Source organism: Anabrus simplex, chromosome 1, assembly GCF_040414725.1.
Source record: "Anabrus simplex isolate iqAnaSimp1 chromosome 1, ASM4041472v1, whole genome shotgun sequence".
Classification (NCBI taxonomy): domain Eukaryota; kingdom Metazoa; phylum Arthropoda; class Insecta; order Orthoptera; family Tettigoniidae; genus Anabrus; species Anabrus simplex.
In genome coordinates this window covers 1,168,981,230-1,169,005,680 of record NC_090265.1, presented here as the reverse complement: position 1 = coordinate 1,169,005,680, position 24,451 = coordinate 1,168,981,230, and the positions used below count along the sequence as shown (strand labels likewise).

At 37.9% G+C, this 24,451-nt stretch overlaps 1 protein-coding gene across 1 annotated transcript in view; it reads right to left on the bottom strand.

The window, feature by feature from the left end:
- LOC136858383 (probable ATP-dependent DNA helicase HFM1) overlaps positions 1-24,451 on the bottom strand; it is a 111,700-nt gene that overhangs the window by 69,151 nt on the left and 18,098 nt on the right. Inside the window, exon 2 of the mRNA XM_068225554.1 lies at positions 9,616-9,772. Within this exon, the coding sequence (XP_068081655.1) occupies positions 9,616-9,772 (157 nt within the window). The remainder of the gene's footprint in view (positions 1-9,615; positions 9,773-24,451) is intronic.

The following is a 24,451-nucleotide window of genomic DNA, read 5'->3' as shown; positions in this document are numbered from 1 at the left end:
AACTAGAGTCTCAAAATGTTTACTGTGTTCACTTGCAGTGGTGGTGGTACCACATGCACATGCGCGTAACTGCATTGTTCACGAGAAGCGCGCCAGTAACCATGTGGACTCCACAGTAGAAGGTGTTCTGTGTGCTTTCGCTCACAGAGATAAAATCTGTTACACTAGTAGATTTCGGCATGAGTGTGGACTGTTACCAACAGATGATGTTCCCACTTACGTAACAATCATGAAATGGGACAGGCGTCTTCGAGAATCTGGGACCATGCTGTCGATGTCAGGCTGCCATGCCAAGCAGAGGCTACTGTTGATTTAATCCGTGAGTCCTTCAAACGGAGCCTTTGTAAGTCAATTCGACAAGCAAGTAGGCAGTTACAGTTATCTTGTTCGACAGTACACAATGTCGTCCACAAAAGGTTGCGCCTATGGGCGTACAAACTGCAGCTTGGTCAGAAAATCAAACCTCAGGACAGGACGCTACAAAAGGCATTCACGGAGACAATTCTGGCAAAAATTGATGGAAGCGAAGCATTCCTCGATTTGGTCTGTTTCTCGGATGAGGCTGCAGTCCATATTTCCAGCACGGTAAACAAGCACAATTGCCGCATATGGGGATCTGATCCCCTCCCCCGTACGTAGTGATAGAGTTGGAACGGGACTCTCCGAGAGTGAAGGTGTGGTGTGGATTGTTGAAGGACAGGGTTTTTTGCCCATTCCTCTTTGCGGAGCCTACAGTTAAAGGATCAAGTTACCTAGACATGTTGGAGCAGTATGTTGTGCCACAACTTTCTTGTGATGTGATCTTTCAGCAAGATGGTGCACCATGCCATTATGCGCAAGTTGTGAAGGATTTCTTGAATTGTGAGTTCCCAGATCACTGGATTGGGAGAGGTAGTCCATCAATTGCTTGGCCCCGTAGAAGCCCCGACATTATGCCACTTGATTTTTTCCTGTGGGGGGTTTGTCAAGAATCAATTGTACCAGACACAAGTTCGTGATCTACCAGATCTGCATCATCCCATTCGTGCAGCTATCGCAAATGTTATGCCTACAATGCTGCAGAACACTTGGAGAGAAGTGGAATACCGATTAGATGACTGTCGCGCTACTAATGGTGTGCATATTGAGGTTTATCAGTTATGTAAACAAATATTTTGCGTTGCCATACTTGTAGAAACAAACTGCAAGTAAATATCTCCACTAATTTTCAATTTATATTTTATATTATTATATATTTAACCCAGACAGCTTGTAAATACTGTATAAGAAAACATAATTATTACAGGGTCAGATAAAGCTTCACCTACTCTAATTCTCTATGATATATTTTCTAGAAATATAGCATCCCATTCAGTCACTCTATTGTCTAGTCCAATTGCACTCATTTTTGTCAGTAGTCTCCCATGAACCACTCTATCGAATGCTTTAGACAGGTCAATCACAATACAGTCCATTTGACCTCCTGAATACAAAATATCTGCTATATCTTGCTGGAATCCTACAAGTTGAGCTTCAGTGGAATAACCTTTCCTAAACCCAAACTGCCTTCTACTGAACCAGTTATTAATTTTGCAAAAATGTCTAGTATAATCAGAAAGAATGCTTCTCCAAAGCTTACATGCAATGCATGTCAAACTTACTGGCCTGTAATTTTCAGCTTTATGTCTATCACCCTTTCCATTATACACAGGGGCTACTATAGCAACTCTCCATTCATTTGGTATAGCTCCTTCATGCAAACAATTATCAAATAAGTACTTCAGATATGGTACTATATCCCAGCCCATTGTCTTTAGTATATCCCCAGAAATCTTATCAATTCCAGCCACTGTTCTAGTTTTCAACTTTTGTATCTTATTGTAAATGTCATTGTTATCATATATAAATTTTAATACTTCTTTAGAATTAGTCACCTCCTCTATCTGGACATTATCCTTGTAACCAACAATATATACTGCTGATTGAATACTTCTGCCTTTTGAAGATCCTCACATACACACTCTCCTTGTTCATTAATTGTTCCTGGAATGTCCTTCTTGGAACCTGTTTCTGCCTTAAAATACCTATACATACCCTTCCATTTTTCACTAAAATTTGTATGACTGCCAATTATGCTTGCCATCATGTTATCCTTAGCTGCCTTCTTTGCTAGATTCAATTTCTCCTTACTTCCACAGCCATTTGTAACTCTATTTCTTTCCAGTCTGCACCTCCTTCTTAGTCTCTTTATTCCTCTATTATAATAAGGTGGGTCTATACCATCCTTAAAGGTACAAACCTGTTTTCACATTCCTCAACAATTTCTTTAAACCCATCCCAGAGACTGTTTACATTTTTATTTATCATTTTCCACTGATCATAGTTACTTTTTAGAAACTGCCTCATGCCTGCTTTATCAGCCATATGGTACTGCTTAATAATCCTACTTTTAAAACCTTCCTTTCTATCACATTTATTTTGAACTATGACAAAAACAGCTTCATGATCACTAATACCATCTATTACTTCAGTTTCCCTATAGAGCTCATCTGGTTTTATCAGCACCACATCCAGGATATTTTTCCCTCTGGTTGGTTCCATCACTTTCTGAATCAGCTGTCCTTCCCATATTAACTTATTTGCCATTTGTTGGTCATGCTTCCTGTCGTTCACATTTCCTTCCCAATTGACATCTGGCAAATTCAGATCTCCTGCTACAATCACATTTCTTTCCATGTCGTTTCCCACATAGCCGACTCTCCTATCAAATAACTCTGAATCCACGTCAGTGCTACCCTTTCCCGGTCTGTACACTCCAAATATATCAAGTCGCCTATTATCTTTAGAAATGAGCCTTACACCTAGAATTTCATGTGTCTCATCTTTAACTTTTTTGTAACTTACAAATTCTTCTTTCACCAGAATGAATACTCCCCCTCCCACCATTCCTATCCTATCTCTATGATACACACTCCAGTGCTGTGAGAAAATGTCTGCATCCATTATATCATTTCTCAGCCATGATTCAACTCCTATTACAATATCTGGTAAATATATATCTATTAAATTACTTAGTTCTATTCCTTTCTTTACAATACTTCTACAGTTCAACACTAACAATTTTATGTCATCCCTACTTGATTTCCAGTTCCCTGTTCCCTTATCACTGCTCTCTAGGCCACCCCGTTTCTCTGAATGTACCTCCCTATTACCCTTCCAAACAAATTTCCTAACTTATACGTACCACTGCGGTTAAGTGAAGGCCACCTGAGCGCAGATCCCTATCTCCTACCCACCCATTAGGATCTAGAAATTTCACTCCCAGTTTCCCACATACCCACTTCATAGTCTCATTTAAATCCCCAATCACCCTCCAGTCTGTATCCCTCCTACACAGTATTCCACTAATAACAATCTCCGCTTTCTTAAACTTTATCCGTGCTGCATTTACCAGATCCCACATATCTCCAACTATGTTAGTACTTATATCAGCTTGCCTTACGTTGTTGGTACCAACGTGAAACATTACCACCTTCTCCTTCCCCTCCTCCCTCTCTTCTACTTTTCTCAACATCTTCCTCAACCTAATTCCTGGATAACATTCTACCCTGGTTCCCTTTCCTCCACACACTTTCCCCATGTGTCTAACGATGGAATCCCCCATGACCAGAGCCTCAACCCTACCCACCTCCTTTGATCCCCTCCCTTCCTGGTCAGCCCTATCTTTCCTGATAGCTGCAGAAGCTACTTCCTCCTCCGTTTTCTCCTTCCCATGACCCTGTTCCACCTGTCTTTTCCTATCCTCCACTCTACATTTCCCTTTCCTACCTTTTCCGTTCCTCCTACTTCCACATGTTTCAGCAACAGTTCCCTGTTCCTCATCTTCCCTCTGTTGTTCTACCTGGAGTGACTCATACCGATTTCGCACAGACACCTCTCTTAAATTCTGATCCTGAATAGAGCCCTTAGCCTGCAATCTCCTTACCCTTAGAACATTAGAACACCTGTCTTCTACAACTCCCTCCTTTCCTTCCCCTCCCTCTTGTACACCTACTGTAACCTGTACATTGTTTAAGGGAGTCCTATCTTCCTTCCTGTCTTCTGTGAGAATCCTAATTATCTCCCTCAAACTCTCCAACTCCTCCCTAATACCCCTCAATGCCTCGCCACACCCACAGTTCGTACACTCCTGCTGGAGAAAGCTACTGTTCTCTTCAACAAGAAGGAATTAGGAAACAACCTATTATCATAACAGGAAAGAAAATGTAAGGCAGGCAAAGATTTTCATTTTCTTACCTTAATTTCATAGCAGCTGCCAAACATGATTTCCATTTTGTTTATCCCAACCTGGCATATTCAAAGGAAATTCTGCAATATATGTTGTACTTCATCTTTTGTTATTTCACTTACCACTCTTTCTGTAATGTTTTTTTCTGTTTCAGATGGATCTAGTTGTGCACCACTTTTCAAACAAAGCATTGACATATGGTTTTGTTGGTATAGAACTTTCTAGAAATCATTTGTTGTAAGTCTTCCGTATACACCTGTCATACAAAATTTATTTTTAAAATCATATGTTCCAACAGTGATCACTTGGTGCCCAATTGTGTTCTTAACCATAATGGATAATTGTTAAATGAACATTTTATAATCAAGCTATTTGAGATTCTGAAGGAGATTGAGATCAGATACCAAGAATGAAGAATTATCTTCAATCTGTATAAAAATCAGTCTGCAGTGATAAGAATCAAGGGCTTTGAGAAAGAAGCAACAACCCAGAAAGGAGTGAGGCAAGGCTGCAGTTTGTCCCCCGTCTTTTTCAATGTTTACATAGAACAGACAGTAAAAGAAATCAAAGAGGAATTTGGAAAGGGAATCACAATCCAAGGAGAGGAAATCAAAACTAAGTGATTTGCCGATGATATTGTTGTTTTATCTGAGACTGCAGAAGATTTTGAGAAGTTGTTGAATGGTATGGATGAAGTCTTGGGTAAGGAGTACAAGTTGAAAATAAATAAGTCGAAAACAAAAGTAATGGAGTGCAGTCGAGCGAAGGCAGGGATGCAGGTAATATTAAATTAGGAAATGAGGTCTTAAAGTAGATGAATATTATTACTTGGGTAGTAAAATAACTAACGATGGCAGAAGTAAGGAGAACATAAAGTGTAGACTAGCATAAGCAAGGAAGAGCTTTCTTAAGAAAAGAAATTTGTTCACTTCAAACATTGATATAGGAATTAGAAAGATGTTTCTGAAGACTTTCTTCTGGAGCATGGCATTGCATGGAAGTGAAACATGGAAGATAAGTAGCTCAGAAAGAAAGAGAATAGAAGCTTTCGAAATGCAGTGTTACAGAAGAATGAAGGTGAGATGGATAGAATGAATCATGAATCTTCATTTGTAAGGAGGAATCAGAACCGAATTGGTAGGAGGAGATCAATTTGGCTAAATTTGACAAGAAGAAGAGATAGAATGATAGGACACATCTTAGGACACTCAGGACTTGTACAGATGGTTTTTGAAGGAAGTGTAGGCAATAAGAATGGTAGGGGTAGACCAAGGTATGAATATGACAGGCAGATTAGAGCAGATGTAGGATGCAATAGTTATGTAGAAATAAAAAGGTTAGCACAGGATAGGTTGGCATGGAAACTGCATCAAACAAGTCTATGGATTGATGACTCAAACAACAACAATCATATCAAGTAAATCACATGTCTCAGTAGTACAAGTACAGAGCTCTACTAATGACTGAGCTTTACGTGATTTCCTGCAAAAGAGTAGTGTTACAAAAATGTTGCAAAGTTTGGGCTGGGAAGACTTGGGAGAAAAAAGACGAGCGGCTTGACTAAGCAGTACGTTCCAAGCTGTCAATGCAGAGATGGCATGGAATGACATTAGTAGACGAATACTTCTGAGTGATGTAGGAAACATCACAATCTGAAGATAAAGTTGGAATTCAAGAAGACAAATGGGGTAAATATTCATTTATGGGAAGGGGAGTTAGAGATTGGAATAACTTACCAAGGGAGATGTTCAATAAATTTCCAATTTCTTTGCAATCATTCAAGAAAAGGCTAGGAAACAACAGATAGGGAATCTGCCACCTGGGCGATGCCCTAAATGCAGATCAGTAGTGATTGATGCTCCAGTTCACAGGATGGGACAAACAAGCTATTGTCTCCTGCCAGGTAGCTCCTTGCTTGTCCCTTGAATGGAGAAATACAGCCTGTCCTTCCTGCCAGCTCACTGTGTGTGCCTCACTTGAGTTTACCATAACCTCTTGTTTAGTGGTCACTGTGTAAGATGTTGGACATATCAGTTCCACTGCATACATTTAAGAAATCACAGCCATAGAACCAAGCTTTGGGGTTATTAGGCCACGTGTATATGCAGCATTTCACTCAAAATGAGCCACTTGGGCTCACTAATTAGACTGGCACACCTTTCCAAGATGCTGCTTAACAGTGGCAGAGTGCTTTCAACTGATTTTGGTTAAGTGTCCTAAGCAACTCACACCTGGGACAGGAACATACAAAGGGCACTAGGAAAGTTTTGCAATGTGAGTGAATGATTTAGTCTTTTTCAAAATAATTTCCACCACACTCAATACACTTCTCCATACGTCGAAACCAGTCACTGAACCAACTCCGCCACTTTTCTTCGGTTACATTTTCACACTCTTGATCCCATGCTGCCAGAAGCTCCTCGTCGGATGCAAAACGCCGCCCTTTCAGCTTCATCTTCACTTCTGGGAAGAGAGCGAAGTCACATAGGGCAAGTCAGGACTGTATGGAGGGTGATCAAGCACGGTCAACCCTGATCTGGCAAGAAAATCCACTGTTACATTAGCACGATGTGCTGGAGCATTGTTGTGATGCACAAGCCAAGTGTTGAGCCGTGGCCTTGGACGGAGCTGCTTGAGAGCCTGGATGACCTGAGGCAGACAAGTCTCACTGTACCACTTTGCAGTAACTGTCCTTTGTGTTTCTAGCACAACCCAAGTCAGAATGCCTTGTTTAGTGGAGAATACTGCAATCATCCTTTTCTTCACAGACCTTGACTTTCGCACAGTCACAGTACCACCCTCATCTTCAAACAGCCACACCTTGTTCTGGGATTTTGTTTGGACATTGTAATAATAAAGCCAAGTTTCATCACCTGTAACAATGCTATTGACATTATGCGAAGTCCCATTTTCAAACAGTTTTAGCATTTTTCGGCACCATTTCACTCGATGTGCCCTTTGTTCCTCTGAAAGTGAATGGGGCACCCAAAGGGAACAAACCTTTCTAACATGGATGGTCATGTAGAATTGAATGAATAGCTGGTGAAGTGATGTGGAGGGTCTCTTCTACCTGCCGATATGTCAACCACCTCTCTTGCTGCAACATTTTCCTCACAGCTTCAATGTTTTCCTCAGTCACTGATTCAGACAGTCGCCTAGAACGAGGATCGTCTTCAACCCCAAAATTTCTCCTCTGAAACTCTTTGTACCAGCAGAAAATTGTTGTCCAATGTGGACAGTCTTTCCCCAGCACAGGAGTCATTTCCTCCAGGCACTGGTCAACAGTTAATCCATGAGCAAAATTGTAGCGGATAATTGCACGATATTCACCTTTAGACCACTCTGACATCTTAACTTGCTTTCAATCCCACTGCTTGGTAACAACTGGTGTGAAGGTCATGCCTTGCTTTCTTCTAGACCAGTTTTCGCCCCTCTTTTCATCCCTCACCATAACAGGGGTGTCCAGCCAACCGTTTTTGCGTATTGAAAAACTTTCCTAGTGCCCTTTGTACGATGTCTATTAACCGTTACCAAGATTTCAGGTCAAAAGGCATAGTTGTATAATGCAGATGTATTGTGTATCTAATCTGAATTGTGTGTTCATTTAAAATGTTGGTGCTTTGAGATATATAGTGTGTATATTTTATATTGCTCTACAGCATTAAGGCATGCACCTTATGAGGAGGGGTGTGAGAGTTTTAATATACTGTACATCAGCATTTCCATAGCATAAAACTATAAACTTAGATTAACGTATAACTAACAGGTCTGTCTGTCTGTCTGTCTGTCTGTCTGTCTGTCTGTCTGTCTGTCTGTCTGTCTGTCTGTCTGTCTGTCTGTCTGTCTGTCTGTCTGTCTGTCTGTCTGTCTGTTAAGTCATCAAGTGAGCCATCACACATGGATTCACAATTAGAGTGAAGACAACATGATTGTACTTCACAAAAATTGTCTGACTGGTACGAACAGTTTTAATGACCCATTTTACCATGACACTGATTCAGAACAGTAGAATTAGTTTGTGAAATTTTTAAGACGAGAAGCATGACATTTTAATAATAGTGAATGCTATTTTAGTTATTAGTAGTATGATGTATCAGCTGTAGATAATCTATATAGATCGAAACTAGTCATTTAATGTATTTAAAATTTAAAAATATAAATACATTTATTTATATCAATATAGTATTGACTGGGAGCCTTCGTGGCTCAGACGGCAGTGCGTCGGCCTCTCACCGCTGGATACCGTGGTTCAAATCCCGGTCACTCCATGTGAGATTTGTGCTGGACAAAGCAGAGGCGGGACAGGTTTTTCTCCGGGTACTCCGGTTTTCCCTGTCATCTTTCATTCCAACAACATTCTCCATTATCATTTCATTGCATCTATCAGTCACTAATGATCACCTTGGGAGTGGTGACCCTATTGTAATACTAGCCTATATATGTTTCATTCATTACATTCCTGACCTGGTCCAAGACTGAAAACAGGTTGTAGGTATTCATCATTCATAGTATTGATTGGGTGGAAATATCCAACCTTTATAATTGATGAGATCTGAAAATTGCTAGGCCTGTCATGACTTCACCAGAGCCCTGTCAGCCACCATTTTTTCAGGATTCCTGTAGGGCCTTCACAGCTAACATAGCACTCTTGAGGCACAAGTAGTCCCCACAGTATTTCACCCCCACTGGCTATTTCGTACTTTATGATGTTGCCCATCTCCCACGACGTGGATGAGGGGTTGTACTTCGGGAGACATGCCTACAGATAAAGAATGTATTATTACGATTGGCAGTAGTAAGTGTAGTGTAATTATTAGGGCCTGGGATTGGGGTAGGTGGCCTGGGGCTTTAAATAACTATGCCAGCATCTTACAAAAATGAGGGAGATAAACAATGTTGAGAATTGATGCTGCCAATGCCTGGATTCACTTCTCAGATCTCCAAAGAGTGCAGTTTTCTAACCTTTTCAATAGGGAAGTTTAAACAATTTGGCTATGAATATCAATAAATCAAACCACAGTCATGTATTTACTGTAAGTTATAGTAGTGACATTTTATACCTTACTAAAATCCATGAAAATGAAAATTCACAGCCTGTTTTCAGTCATTCGACTGGATCAGGAATGGAATGAATGAAGCCCCCAACTAGCAGCGAGGATAGGAAATGTGCCAAGCCTGTCGTACTCCTCTGGGGCAATGATTAATGACTGACAGATGTTGAAATCCATAATTATTATTAATTACAACAACATTCTTCATATATAACAAAATATATATTATTAAATTACAGATTTTGCTTTGCAATATCAAAATTTCTCCCTTTCTCCATGGGAGAAATATTTACTCACCTGAATATAAAATATCATCCAAAACTTGTGACTGCAAGGCATTAAAAGTGGGATACAATGAGAAGATGTGACGATATTCCTTTGCTGGATATGTTAAGGTAGCATTCAGAACAAAACACAGAACACAATTATTAATATTTCCTTCTCTGTTCTTTTTCTGTCAATCAAGGACATGAGATATTATGGTCTATTAGCTATATTCCTAATTTATGTGATCATCCTGACTTATAACCTGTGTAGTTGTCGTTGCTTACGTTATCATACAAGGCTGGGAAATACAAAGCTTCGCTTGTCGTGAAAATGGTTCCGCTTGGGGTTGTGAAACACACTGTTTTGCCACTAGGTGCGCGCTTCTTAGTCATAAAATTGCACGGTTGAAGTACTCATTCAAACATTCACAAGCATATGTTCGTAATTGATGAGCTTTCTTGTACTAGTGTGGGTGATTATAATTTAGTGACTGAAATTAATTACTGTATTTACATAATGTGAACATCAGATAATACTTAACACTAGAACCACCGGAGCGGTCAAAATGACCGTTACACATTTTCCAAGCTCAATTTTGACTACAGTTTTTAATGTAGGATATTGGTCTGCAGTGACTTTTCCTGGAAAATCCATATTAAATATAATTAATTTTGCATATCATTTTGACTGCTCTATTAATTATCATAATAAAATGTATTATAACACATTTCTCTCATTGAGATATGATCATCTACTTATAATTATTATCCTATCAACAATGCTCTATTAATTATCATAATAAAATGTATTATAACACATTTCTCTCATTGAGATATGATCATCTACTTATAATTATTATCCTATCAACAACAGTTATGTTCAGAAACATAACAATGGAACTTGGATATATTATCGAATTGAACGAGCATTATTTCCGCTGCATCTCCAGAAGTTTTATCATTCGTCAGCTTGCCAATCACTACTGATCTGCATTTACGGCAGTTGCCCAGGTGGCAGATTCCCTATCTGTTGTTTTCCTAGCCTTTTCTTAAATGATTGTAAAGAAATTAGAAAATTATTGAACATCTCCCTTGGTAAGTTATTCCAATCCCTAACTTCCCTTCCTATAAACGAATATTTGCCCCAATTTGTCCTCTAAATTCAAACTTTATCTTCAACTTTATCTTTCCTACTTTTAAAGACACCACTCAAACTTATTCGTCTTCTGATGTCATCCCACGCTATCTCTCCACTGACAACTCGGAACATACCACTTAATCGAGCAGCTCGTCTCCTTTCTCCCAAGTCTTCTCAGCCCAAACTTTGCAACATTTTTGTAACGCTACTCTCTTGTTAGAAATCACCCAGAACAAATCAAGCTGCTTTTCTTTGGATTTTTTCCAGTTCTTGAATCAAGTAATCCTGGTGAGGGTTCCATACACTGGAACCATACTCTGGTTGGGGTCTTACCAGAGACTTATATGCCCTCTCCTTTATATCCTTACTACAACCCCTAAATACCCTCACAACCATGTGCAGGAATTTTAACCCTTTATTAACAATCATATTTATGTGATTACTCCAATGAGGGTCTTTTCTTATATTAACACTTAGGTACTTACAATGATCCCCAAAAGGAACTTTCACCCCATCAACACAGTAATTAAAACTGAGAGGACTTTTCCTATTTGTGAAACTCACAACCTGACTTTTAACCCAGTTTATCATCATACCATTGCCCACCGTCCATCTCACAACACTATTGAGGTCACCCTGCAGCTGCTCACAATCTTGTAACTTAATTATTACTCTGTACAGAATAACATCATCTGCAAAAAGCCTTATCTCTGATTCCACTTCTTTACACATGTCATTGTTATATATAAGAAAACATAAAGGTCCAATAATACTGCCTTGAGGAATTCCCCTCTTACTTATTACAGGGTAAGATAAAGCTTCGCCTACTCTAATTCACCGAGTTCTATTTTCTAGAAATATAGCCACCCCTTCAGTCACAATTTGTTCTAGTCCAATAGCACTCATTTTTGCCAGTAGTCTTCCATGATCTACCCTATCAAATGCCTTAGATAGGTCAATTGCAATGCAGTCCATTTGGCCTCCTGAATCCAGGATATCTGCTATATTTTGCTGAAATTCTACAAGCTGAGCTTCAGTGGAGTAACCTTTCCTAAACCCAAACTGCCTTCTGTCAAATCAGTTATTAATTTTGCAAACATGTCTAATATAATCAGAAAGAATGCTTTCTCAAAGCTTACATGCAATGCATGTCAAACTCACTGGCCTGTAATTTTCAGCTTTATGTCTATCACTCTGTCCTTTATACACAGGGGCTCCTATAGCAACTCTCCATTCATTTGGTATAGGTCCTTCAACCAAACAATAATCAAATAAGTATTTCTAATATGGTGCTATATCCCAACCCATTGCCTTTAGTATATCCCCCAAAATTTTATCAATTCCAGCTGCTTTTCTAGTTATCAACTTTTGTATCTTACTGTAAATGTCATTGTTATCATAGGTAAATTTGAATACTTCTTTAGTATTACTCACCTCCCCTATCTGGACATTATCCTTGTAACCAACAATCTTTACATACTGTTGACTGAATACTTCTGCCTTTTGAAGATCCTCACATACACACTCCCCTTGTTCATTAATGACTCCTGGAATGCCCTTGGAACTTGTTTCGGCCTTATAGTACCTATACATACCCTTCCATTTTTCACTAAAATTTGTATGACCACCAATAATGCTTGCCATCATGTTATCCTTAGCTGACTTCTTTGCTAGATTCAATTTCCTAGCAAGTTCCTTCAATTTCTCCTTACTTCCATAGCCATTTCTAATTCTATTTCTTTCCAACCTGCACCTCCTTCTTAGTCTCTTTACTTCTTTGTTATAATATAGTGGATCTTTACCATTCCTTACCACCTTTAAAGGTACAACCCTATTTTCACATTCCTCAAAAATTGCTCAAAAGCCCATCCTAGAGTCTGTTTACATTTATATTTACCATTTTCCAGCGATCATATTTACTTTTTTTAAACTCCCCCATGCCTCTTTCAGCAGCCATATGGTACTGCCTAATAGTTCTAATTTTAATACCTTGCTTTCTATCACATTTATTTTTAACTACGACAAAAACAGCTTCGTGATCACTAATACCATTTATTACTTCAGTTTCTCTATAGAGCTCATCTGGTTTTACCAGCACCACATCCAGGATATTTTTCCCTCTAGTTGGTTCCATCACTTTCTGAATCGGCTGCCCTTCCCACATTAACTTATTTGCCATTTGCTGTTCATGCTTCCTGTCGTTCACATTACCTTCCCAATTGACATTTGGTTAATTGAGATCACGTGCTACTATCACATTCCTTTCCATATCATTTCCAACATAGCTGATTATCTTATCAAATAACTCTGAATCAGTGTCAGCGCTACCCTTTCCCGGTCTGTACACTCCAGAGACATCAGGTTAACTATTATCTTTAGAGATGAGCCTTAAACCCAGAATTTCATGTTTTTCATCCTTAACTTTTTCGTAGCTTACAAATTCATCTTTTACCAGAATGAATACTCCCCCTCCTACTATTCCTATCCTATCTCTACGATACAAACTCCAGTTCTGTGAGAATATTTCTGCATCCGTTATATCATTTCTCTGCCATGATTCAACTCTTATTACAATATCTGGTAAATATATAACTATTTAATTACTTATTTTGATTCCTTTGTTTACAATACTTCTACAGTTGAGCACTAACATTTTTAAGTCATCCCGACTTGATTTCCAGTTCCCTGTTCCCTTAAGACCATTCCCTAGGCCACCCCGTTTCCCTGAATGTACCTGCTTATAACCCTTCTAAACAAATTTCCTAACTAATATGTACCACTGCGGTTTAAGTGAAGGCCATCTGAGCGCAGAGAGCTATCTCCTACCCACCCATTAGGATCTAGAAATCTCACTCCCAGTTTTCCACATACCCACTTCATAGTCTCATTTAAATCCTCAATCACCTTCCAATCAGTATCCCTCCTACACAATATTCCACTGATGACAATCTCTTCTTCCTTAAACTTCATCCGTACTGCATTTACCAGATCCCACACATCCCCAAATATGTTGGTACTTGTACCTGCTTGTCTTACGTTGTTAGTACCAACGTGAAACACTACCACCTTCTCCTTTCCCTCTTCCTTCTCTTCTACTTTCCTTAACATCTGCCTCAACCTAATTCCTGTATAACACTCTACCCTGGTTCCCTTTCCTCCACACACTTTCCCCATATATCTAATGATGGAATCTCCCATGACCAGAGCCTCAACCCGACCCACCTTATTTGATCCCCTCCCCTCCTGGTCAGCCCTATCTTCTCTCACTGATGCAGAAGCTACTTCCTTCTCCCTCCCATGATCCTGTTCCACCTGTTTTTTCCTTTCCACTACACTACATTTCCCTTCCTCCTACTTCCACACATCTCAGCAACAGTTCCCTGTTCCTCATCTTCCCTCAGTTGTTCTACCTGCAGTGACTCATACCGATTTCTCACAGACACCTGTCCTGAATTCTGATCCTGAATAGAGCCCTTAGCCTGCAATCTCCTTCCCCTTAAGACATTAGATCACCTGCTTTCTAAATTCCCTCATTTCCTTCCCATCCCTCCTTTACACCTACTTTATCCTGTACATTATTTGAGGGAGGCCTACTTTCCTTCCTGTCCTCTGAGAGAATTCCAACTCCTCCCTCATACTACTTAATGCCTGGCCACACCCACAGTTCCTACACTTGCACTCCTTATCCATTATTTACGGAATAATGGGAAGAAAAGGAAAAATAAAATAACTTATTCTGTGCAAAATAAAAATGAAAGGAAAGAAATATTGTCCTGGTTAGTTCACAAAGATCACATGACAGAAAATTAAACTGTTTGTTCACGACTGTAGTCAACAATGCAATGTTTGAATATGAAGAGCAACAATAATCAATAACAATACAATGACTGGTAATTATTTCGCCAGTGAAATACTGTATATTCTGTTGAAATCCCTTCTTTTAACAAAATTTACAACAGTATCGCGTTATTTGAAGAAGTTGTTACCTTCGTGATAGGTGGGACAGTCGAACTGTTATTTGAACTACCCTGTCAATTACCTGCACTAATATAACCACTGCTGAGTTACGACTCTTTTTAATATCCCGTCTTTGTAAGTATTTTATCAACAAACCTACTGATATTTTAATAATAATATTTAAAAAATTCTTCTCTCACGCAATCCTAAATTACAGCATGTAACGTAGCGAATCTCTCTCTCTCTCTCTCTGTGCTAAATTTCTACAACTATTAACTACTTTATCACTAAGATAATACACAGCTCTTGTGACAGCCAACCACTCACTAGCACATCCAACAATGTCTCATAAACCATCAGTTGCTGAGTCTATTGCATGACATTCCTGAAGATATGTCTGATGTAGAATGTGGTCCAGATATAAGGGACCTAAAAAGATAAAATGCATACGAAGATTACTACCAGTCAAGTGATAACTCGGAAAGCAGTGATTCAGATCACGCTGAAAACCGGATTGTTCAGACTGAAGGTAAGTTGATATTAGTATTATTATAACTATCAGCATAACAAGTTTGGTGAAATTCCTTGATTTATAGTGTATCCAAATTATAATAATGGGCTGAGTAATGATGAGTTTTCAATTATTCTATTACAGCTGTAGCAACAGTAACCTGTAAAACATGGTATCATATGGGACGCGACAATCAAGGTAAAAGCCTACCATGGCCAGATAATGTGCTGTTAGGTACTGATGGGTACTGAGGTACTGAGACAGGGAAGTGTTCTATCACCAATCCTGTTTACAATAGTAATGGATGACATCATGAGAACAGCAAAAGCAGCATATGGAGGAAGAGAAATGAACATGATGTTATTTGCAGATGATATTGTGATTTGGGGAGAAGATGACAGAAAGGATCAAGAACAATTGAATATGGTGAATGGGAAGATTGAAGAATGTGGATTGAAAATAAGTGTAGAAAAGAGTAAAACTCTTGTTATGACTAGAGGGGAGAAAGAAGGGAAAGGTCAGATTAGACTTGCAGACAATCCCCTGGAAGTAGTGGAAACGTTTAAATACCTGGGGAGTGAATTAATGGAGAATGCTCGACTGGATGCTGAGATTAGTAAAAGGATTCAAGCTGGAAGTTGTTTCTATCATAGTGTAAGAAATATGTTATGGGACAAAGATGTGCCAATGGAAGCAAAGGATACTATGTACAAGATGTATTACGTACCCATAACAACTTACGGAGCAGAAACTTGGACAATGACAAAGAAGAATGAGAGTCGAATACAGGCAGCCGAAATGAAATTCTTGAGGAGTATGATACAGAAGAGTAGACGAGACAAAATAAGGAATGAGAAAATCCGGGAAGAAATTGGAGTGGAAAAAATGAATGATAGAATAGAGAAGAGCCGACTAAGATGGTTTGGGCACATAAAGCGAATGAGCGACGAAAGAATGCCAAAAAAGGTGATGGAAATGCAAATCCAAGGAAGGAGAGGCCGTGGACGACCACGATTGACATGGAAGGATACCATCCAACGCAGCATTATAGAAAGAAACCTGGACTGGGACACAGTGTTGGAGGAGGAGTGGTGGAAAGACGGAAGAAAGTGGAGAGGAACCATATTTGCCCCTACCCGGCTACAGCTGGATAAAGGGAAATGATGATGATGATGATGATGATGAGGTACTGATGGCATCAGGGAGTGGACTGTAGCAGACTGGGAAGATGATACCTGGTTGGATTGCTTGCCATACTCCTTTGAAAGAAAATCCAGGACTTACTCCATATTCAAAGCGGCATGTTCCTGACAACAGTGTAACGAGTGTGTGACCAGTGGCGAAGCGTGAACTAAGTAAGGGGGTAGACAGAGATTTATTTTATTTACACTGTTTCAATCATATTATTATAAGGAATTTTGTTTTCGACGCATACATCTGTATTCAGTAGTATATTAATGACTGAAAATAAGACAAACCCTATAACAACCTATAAACCTACGTGATGCTGGGGCTGTACCTTAATTAAGGCCACGGCCGCTTCCTTCCAACTCCTAGGCCTTTCCTATCCCATCGTCGTCATAAGACCTATCTGTGTCGGTGCGACGTAAAGCCCCTAGCAAAAAAAAAAAATAAAATAAACCTACATGCACTTGATTTATTTTTAAATATAGACAAAATAGGCCGCGGGAGTTGTCAAATAACAGCATACTTTTAAAATAAAAAATAGCAATATATGTCATTGTTATGTAGATTTAATAAGAGAAATAAGAAATAAATAGTTGTTCGTACAAGTCACCTTAAACAATATTCTTGTAAATGAGTTTAATCCGCCTGACCTTCATTTTGGCAAATATATCTATTACTCTCGTCTTCAAGTCGGGCATCTGGCTAAGATTCCATAGAAATTCCTTCTCTATAGCTAGAGTTCCCAAGTTAGACAGTTTCTGGTTGGTCATCCAATTCCTTAAATACGTTTTAATTCGTTGGAAGGCACTCATAGCGCGTTCAATAGAAACTGACTTTAACGGAATATACAGCATCAAGTTAAGCATTTTTTTCCGTATGCGTACTCTAGAATACCTTATTAAGACTGGAAGCCAATAGTTGTTGGGGTTATAATACCGCAACTAACATAGGCGGGCAAGAAAATGCACGTACTTGCAGGGTTTTAATGCTGTCATTCATGTATTAGGTGTAAGTTTACTATACTTCGTATTTGAATATTATTAATTTATTTTTAGACGTGTCTTATAATAAAGTAAATTCAAATTAATTACATTAAAAGCATGTCTGAGATGGTAGCCAATAAGAGCACCTTTACAAGAGAGATCCAAATACTAGCCAATGAGAGCAAGAAGAGACGCAGGTAAGTCTGTCTACTGGGCGGAGACATCTCGCTATAGGAAAGTCATAGTTCCACAGTCAGTGCCTACAAATAGCGTTAGTGTTGCTCTATCTGAAAGCTTTGAAAATCAAAGGGAAAATACACAGATTGGACAGCGTCTACTTTCGCCTACGTGCTTCGTGTAACTGACGCGAGCCTTAGCATTGCCGAAGTGAGAAGAAAATAAGTAAAGCGGGGAATACAAAAACGTCACGAATGTGGAAATAATTAATGTTCTAAAAACTAATTGCATTAACTAGACAATATTTCTTTCACAAAATGTTAAGGGTACACGCTGTCTACCCTGTCTCCCCTGACACTTCGCCCCTGTGTGTGACATCTTTTTATTCATAAATAAATATTGAAACTCATAAAGTAATGTACAGAAACAGAGGCAAAATGATAATAATGACTAACTGTGTGTATCAAGAACGAAAATATAATAATTTCAATAGCGGTCAAAATGACTGCATCGGCTGTTCCAGGTATGCAATATATTCCGTCAGTTCCAGTGTTAAAAAACATGGTGTACTGTAGTGTTAATTATTGTAAATAAAATACCTCAAAAGCAACTTAAAACTAAATGGTATTTGGCAATTTCTTGTCAAGGAAATAGACTGGGTCTCCGTGGAAACCTAGTGTACATTCTACTGTTTGCAGTAGGCATTTTAAGGACTCAGTTTATAGTGTAAGCACAGCACTAAAAATCCTTCTTCCAAATGTCATTTTATCTGTATTTCCTAGACACAAACAAACACAATCACATACAGGAAAAACACATAACAAGAGGAAGGCTACAGAAGTGGGAAGTGAAACTAAACCCTACAAGAAAATTGAACTTTGTGTGAAAACAACTAAATGCTGAGGAAAGTAGGAGAGAATGAGGAGGGAAAGGAGAAGGTGGTAGTGTTTCACGTTGGTACCAACAACATAAGGCAAGAAAGTACCATCACAGTTGGGGATGTGTGGGATCTGGTAAATGCAGCACAGGTGAAGTCTAAGCAAGCAGAGATTGTTATCAGTGGAATACTGTGTAGGAGGGATACTGACTGGAAGGTGATTGGGGATTTAAATGAGACTATGGAGTGGGTATGTGGAAAATTGGGAGTGAAATTTGTAGATCCTAATAGGTGGGTAGGATATAGGGATCTGTGCTCAGATGGTCTTCATTCAAACCACAGTAGTATGTTTAAGTTAGGAAATTTGTTTAGAAGAGTTATAAGGAGGTACATTCAGAGAAACAGAGTGGTCTAGGGAGCAGTGAACAGAGTACAGGGATCTGGAAGTCAAGTAGTGACGGCATAAATATTAGTGTAGAAGTATTGTAAAGAAAGGAATAGTATTAAGTAATTTAATGTATACACTGCACCGTTCCCGCGTCCAGGTCGGGCCGCCAAGAAGTCTTAACTAGCTCATTTCATCATCAACTATCAATCAAGTATATTTTTCAGGTCGTAGGTCCCAAGAGTAAAGACAACAGGTTAGCTAGACGGTTAAATTCACACAAAATCAGTTCGGCGGATGTCTCTATCTGGCGAATTGATTCATAACACTTCATAAAATTCAATCATACTTAATCTATACATGTCTATCAGTATTTACTTATCCTAGGATACCATAAAAAGAATGAATAAGTTTATCTAATATCATTTTATTAAATTAAAATAATCTTGACATAAAATAAAAATTGAATAATTCATTGAAATAAGGCTGTTTCCTCTCCTAAATTAGCTAATTAATATAGAAAATGTTCAAAGATCTCTGATATAACTAAATGTTGACTATATACAATGTTTCTGTTCGAAAGTAGAAAATAATCTTGAGATGCTTCATAATTACATCAAATTAAATTAAAATCACGTTCAAGTTATTCACTTTTGTCTGCTTGAACACAAAACAATTCCCTAAATTCTTTTTCTAAAAATTATGATAACATTTTGCAGATCTATCCAGAAATTATCAGCCTATTTGCCTGCATCTAGCTAATAATATTTTTATAATCATGCTTCATAACATCATCATTAATCATTGGTATAGGAAAAACATTTATCTTCTTATTTATTTCTTGAGGATTTCAGATTCAGTGGCTTTCATGTTCGGAATTATGAAAACATAAATGATAAGTCATTCAACATTATTTCACTTTAAAATAATTAAAAATTACCATTATTAATCGTTTTTGTAGGTTATTTACCTAAAATAAGAATAAATTCAAAAATTAAGTGCCAATTATTTATATCTCGAGCAACATGTTATTGTGTGACCAATGACTTATAACACCTTATTCAACATCATTTCTGGACAATATGTGGTCTGCAATCTAAGAAGACTTTAATAACCAGTGTCTTCATCATCTAGTTATGGGCAACCTCTTTGATAATATTATTGAAATGAGCAAGTAAGCATTCTAACTCTGTTTATTATAATAAACATGACTGTGGTCAAGAATTCAGGTCATCGTCGCCATAAGACCTATCTGTGTCGGTGCGACGTAAAGCCCCTAGCAAAAAAAAAAAAAAGAATTCAGGTTAATGTGTGCTAATCCTACTCAATCTCCCATATATGGATTCATTTCGATGATCTACCAGTGCCCATCTGACATATGTAAATATGGATCATATTTAATGCTGGATGTGGAATACCGAAGGATTAATATATGTTATGGAATTAAATATATGCATTCTTAACCTTAAATCGCGTCAGTTAACTTAATATCACCATTAAAATACATCCATTTCTTCTCTCGATGAAATAATAATCATCACCATCATTACTCTTCCTATTATACAATCATTCTTCACATATATATAATCTGTTTCATATCTCTTCCTTCATTTCAATAACCCTTATACATATATCTTAACTTGACACATATGAATTCATTATTATCATTTATCCATTTAAATATTCTATTTTCTTCTCAATTCTCTTTGGATTCACTTTATATTGCTCATACGTTTTCTTATGATCCAAATAAAACCTGCATATCACACCATATCACCTCCATTTCGTAATATAATACCCTAACTTAATCATAACATTAACCACAATGTCAGTATACTACACACAATTGAATTAAATTAACCTCTTACTTATCATAGACAGCATTACAAATGCATAATTAAGTTACCACTGATCTAATACATCCTAGCCAAAGGATTGTCATTTTTCAGTTATATGACTACCTAATATCCTCTTACGTCGTTATATGTACGCGATTTCACATATACTGTAAGTTCATTCTTCTTGAACTAAATCAATGATAGCACTGCACAATCATATATTAAACATAATCAGAAAATGGCACTTTTAAAAACAAACTATGGTACTTAGTGCGAAAGAATATTAATTGACTTATCTTCACTTCCCCGTGTTCCCTTGATGTTGTGTCCAGATGAATTAGGACATCAAGTTAGATATGTCTGCTACATTGTGTCGGTCTCTGGGAACATATGGGCAGGTTATCCATCCTTCTCCATCATCTCGGGATATCTTTGTCGACTTCGGGTCACTACCACCGGACAGTCAGCCTTGGTCTTCTTAGTGCATGATGCTGGACATCTCTTGCGCAGTTAGGACAAAAATACAGACAGACATGGTCTTAATAAACTCAAAGCCTTCTAATACTCATAAACGTATTGAAAAGAACGCTTCTTTCAATTAAATTCAGCTAATGTCTTCCAGACTACTAATATGTCTACCAGATTCTAAATTATATCATTCGATTTAGGTTTCTATATATTGTTTCAATTCCCGTAACTTTAATATTTTCTTGCCAGCAACTTCGAATGACATCTGCTGTTCTTGTTTGGTGACTTGTGACGTAGTCTGTTATGTAACGTTTCCCAGTAAGTGTTTCAATTTCTCTGTTTATTAATATGCAATACTCCTGTAGCCTTGCTCTTTTCTTTTGATATTATTCCAAATTCTCTTCTATTCAAGCTTCTTGCTAGTAATAATGTCTTCTTCATGTAGCAATATCATTGCCCCGTGCAGCTTGGAATTTTTTAATAATAATAATCTTGTAACAATCCCGTATCCTTCATTCTTTTTCACCACCTTCTTGATACCGTACTATTTCTCGGCTTACTTCCGATATGAATACAATCATCTCGTCATTGACGATTAAATTTGCATGTCGTGTTTAATTATTTCACGGCATTGCGTCCATTTTTGTTCCAAGATGTTCATTCCTGGCAGTGAAATGGCACAATACTAACCAGATATTATAATAGGAGTTGAATCATGCCTGAAAAATTATATAATGGATGCAGAAATTTTCTCACGGAACTGGAGTGTTTATCGTAGAGATAGGACAGGATTGGTAGGAGGGGGAGTATTCATTCTGGTGGAAGAAGAATTTGTAAGCTATGAAAATGTTTAAAATGACAAATATGAAATTTTAGGCATAAGGCTTATCTCTAAAGATAATAGACAACATAATGTATTTGGAGTGTACAGACCGGGAAAGCATGGCTGATTCAGAATTATCTGATAAGATAATCAGCTATGTGGGAAACAATATGGAAAGGAATGTGATTGTAGCGGGTGATCTCAATTTACCAAATGCGCACTGGGAAGGTAATGTGAACGACAGGAAGCATGACCAACAAATGGCAAATATGTTAATCTGGAAAGGACAACTGAATCAGAAAGTGATGGAGCCAACTAGAGGGAAGAATATTCTGGACAGAAACAGAAACTTCTCTACTGTTGTGTAAAATGGTATTTCCGTTAATAAAGTATTATTATTAGAAGTAATAGATGATATTAGTGATCATGAAGCTGTTTTTGTCATAGTTAAAAATGAACATGATAGAAAGGAAGGTCTTAAAAGTAGGACTATTAGGCAGCACCTTATGGCTGATAAAACAGGCATGAGGGAGTTTTTAAAAAGTAACTATGATCAGTAGAAAACGGTAAATAAAAATGTAAACAGACCCTGGGATGGGTTTAAAGCAATTGTTGAGGAATGTAAAAACAGGTTTGTACCTTTAAAGCTGGTAAGGAATGATAAAGATCCACTATATTATAACAAAGAAGTAAAGAGACTAAGAAGGAGGTGCAGGTTGGAAAGAAATAGAGTTAGAAATAGCTATGGAAGTAAGGAGAAATTGAAGGAACTTACTTGGAAATTGAAACTAACACAGAAGTCAGCTAAGGATAACATTATGGCAAGCATAATTGGCAGTTCATACAAATTTTAGTGAAAAATGGAAGGGTATATATAGATACTTTAAGGCCGAAACAGGTTCCAAGAAGGACATTCCAGGAATAATTAATGAACAAGGAGAATGTGTAAGCGTGGCACTTCAGAAGGCAGAAGTATTCAGTCAGCAGTACGTAAAGATTGTTGGTTACAAAGATAATATCCAGATAGAATATAATAGAAATATAGTTATTTAAAGTTGAAATGAAATGTCATATGGCTTTTAGTGCCGGGATATCCCAGGACGGGTTTGGCTCACCAGGTGGTCTTTCTTTTTGACTCCCGTAGGCGACCTGCACATTGTGGTGAGGATGAAATGATGATGAAGACAACACATACACCCAGCCCCCATGCCATTGGAAATAACCAATTAAGGTTAAAATCCCCGACCCAGCTGGGAATCGAACCCGGGACCCTCTGAAGCAAAGGCCAGTACGCTGACCATTCAGCCAATGAGTAGGACTATTTAAAGTTAATTACAAGTAGGACCAGAGGTCCCTTTGGCTGTAACTAACTGCTATTTTAATTTAAATGTATCAATTAATATACAAAATCTACTGAAAAAAATACATAAAAAAGCATAAGATATATTTTCCTAATGAGGATAAAAAATAAGATTAAAAACTAAACATCTAGGAGCTTACAATATTGCTTTTACCATTTCATAAAAATAGACTATACTAACAAGGAAGAGAAGACATAAGAGAAACCTAAGAATGTTTATGCCAAGGATGAATTGAGAATGAAACTGAACATCTAAAATGTATCTAGGAGTTTATGATATTTCGTACTATTTAGCTAATTTGATGAAAATTCACTTACATGGCTGAGTTCTGACACTACTTTGCTGTATTTCATATAGTTTAAGGTCATTGTATAATTGAGAGGCAGTGACAATGAACGACTTACTGCACTTTACCATATGATGCTGTGGAACTTGAAGAGTGTTAGCTGTAAACCTATTGTCCCGATCATGCACTTGACTCATCTGAACAAAGGACTTGGTCAAATATGAGGGAGCATTAGATTTTAAAATTCTCAGCAGTAAGCAAGCAGCTGAGTATAATCATCTATCCTTGAGTTTCAACCACTCTGCGGCTTTGTAGTAAGATATTACATGACAATCTTTGTGAATATTGAAGACAAATTGCACACAGGCATTCTGACCTCGCTGGAGTTTGGTATTATATTTCTCTGAGATGTCACTGTGAATTACAGCGCCGTAATCTAAAATAGGAAGTAACATAGTTTGGATCAACATCTTTCTCACCGAATTAGGAAGATACAGCAAGTTCGTGGAAACTGATGCAATATACCAGACACTTTCTTGACCAAATGCTTGGCATGGAAGGTCCAGGAGAGAGTGTTATCCATAAGAATACATAAATTCTTAACACAGTCCTGATACTTGACTACAGAACCATTTACAATTACTGGAGGGATGTTTCTATTGAAAAGATTTGATAAATTTCTTCGATATCCTAGAAAAATAGCTAAGGTTTTGTTTTCATTTTATAATAAATTGTGACTTAGTGTATATTGATGTAGTCTTTCTATATCTAGATTTAAACTTTCTTCAGCTTAGCCCAGTTATTTCTGGAGTCGCTGGAGCCACCTGGGCTAAATTTGGTTTTGGCCAGGGATTTAAGACTGGATGCCCTTCCTG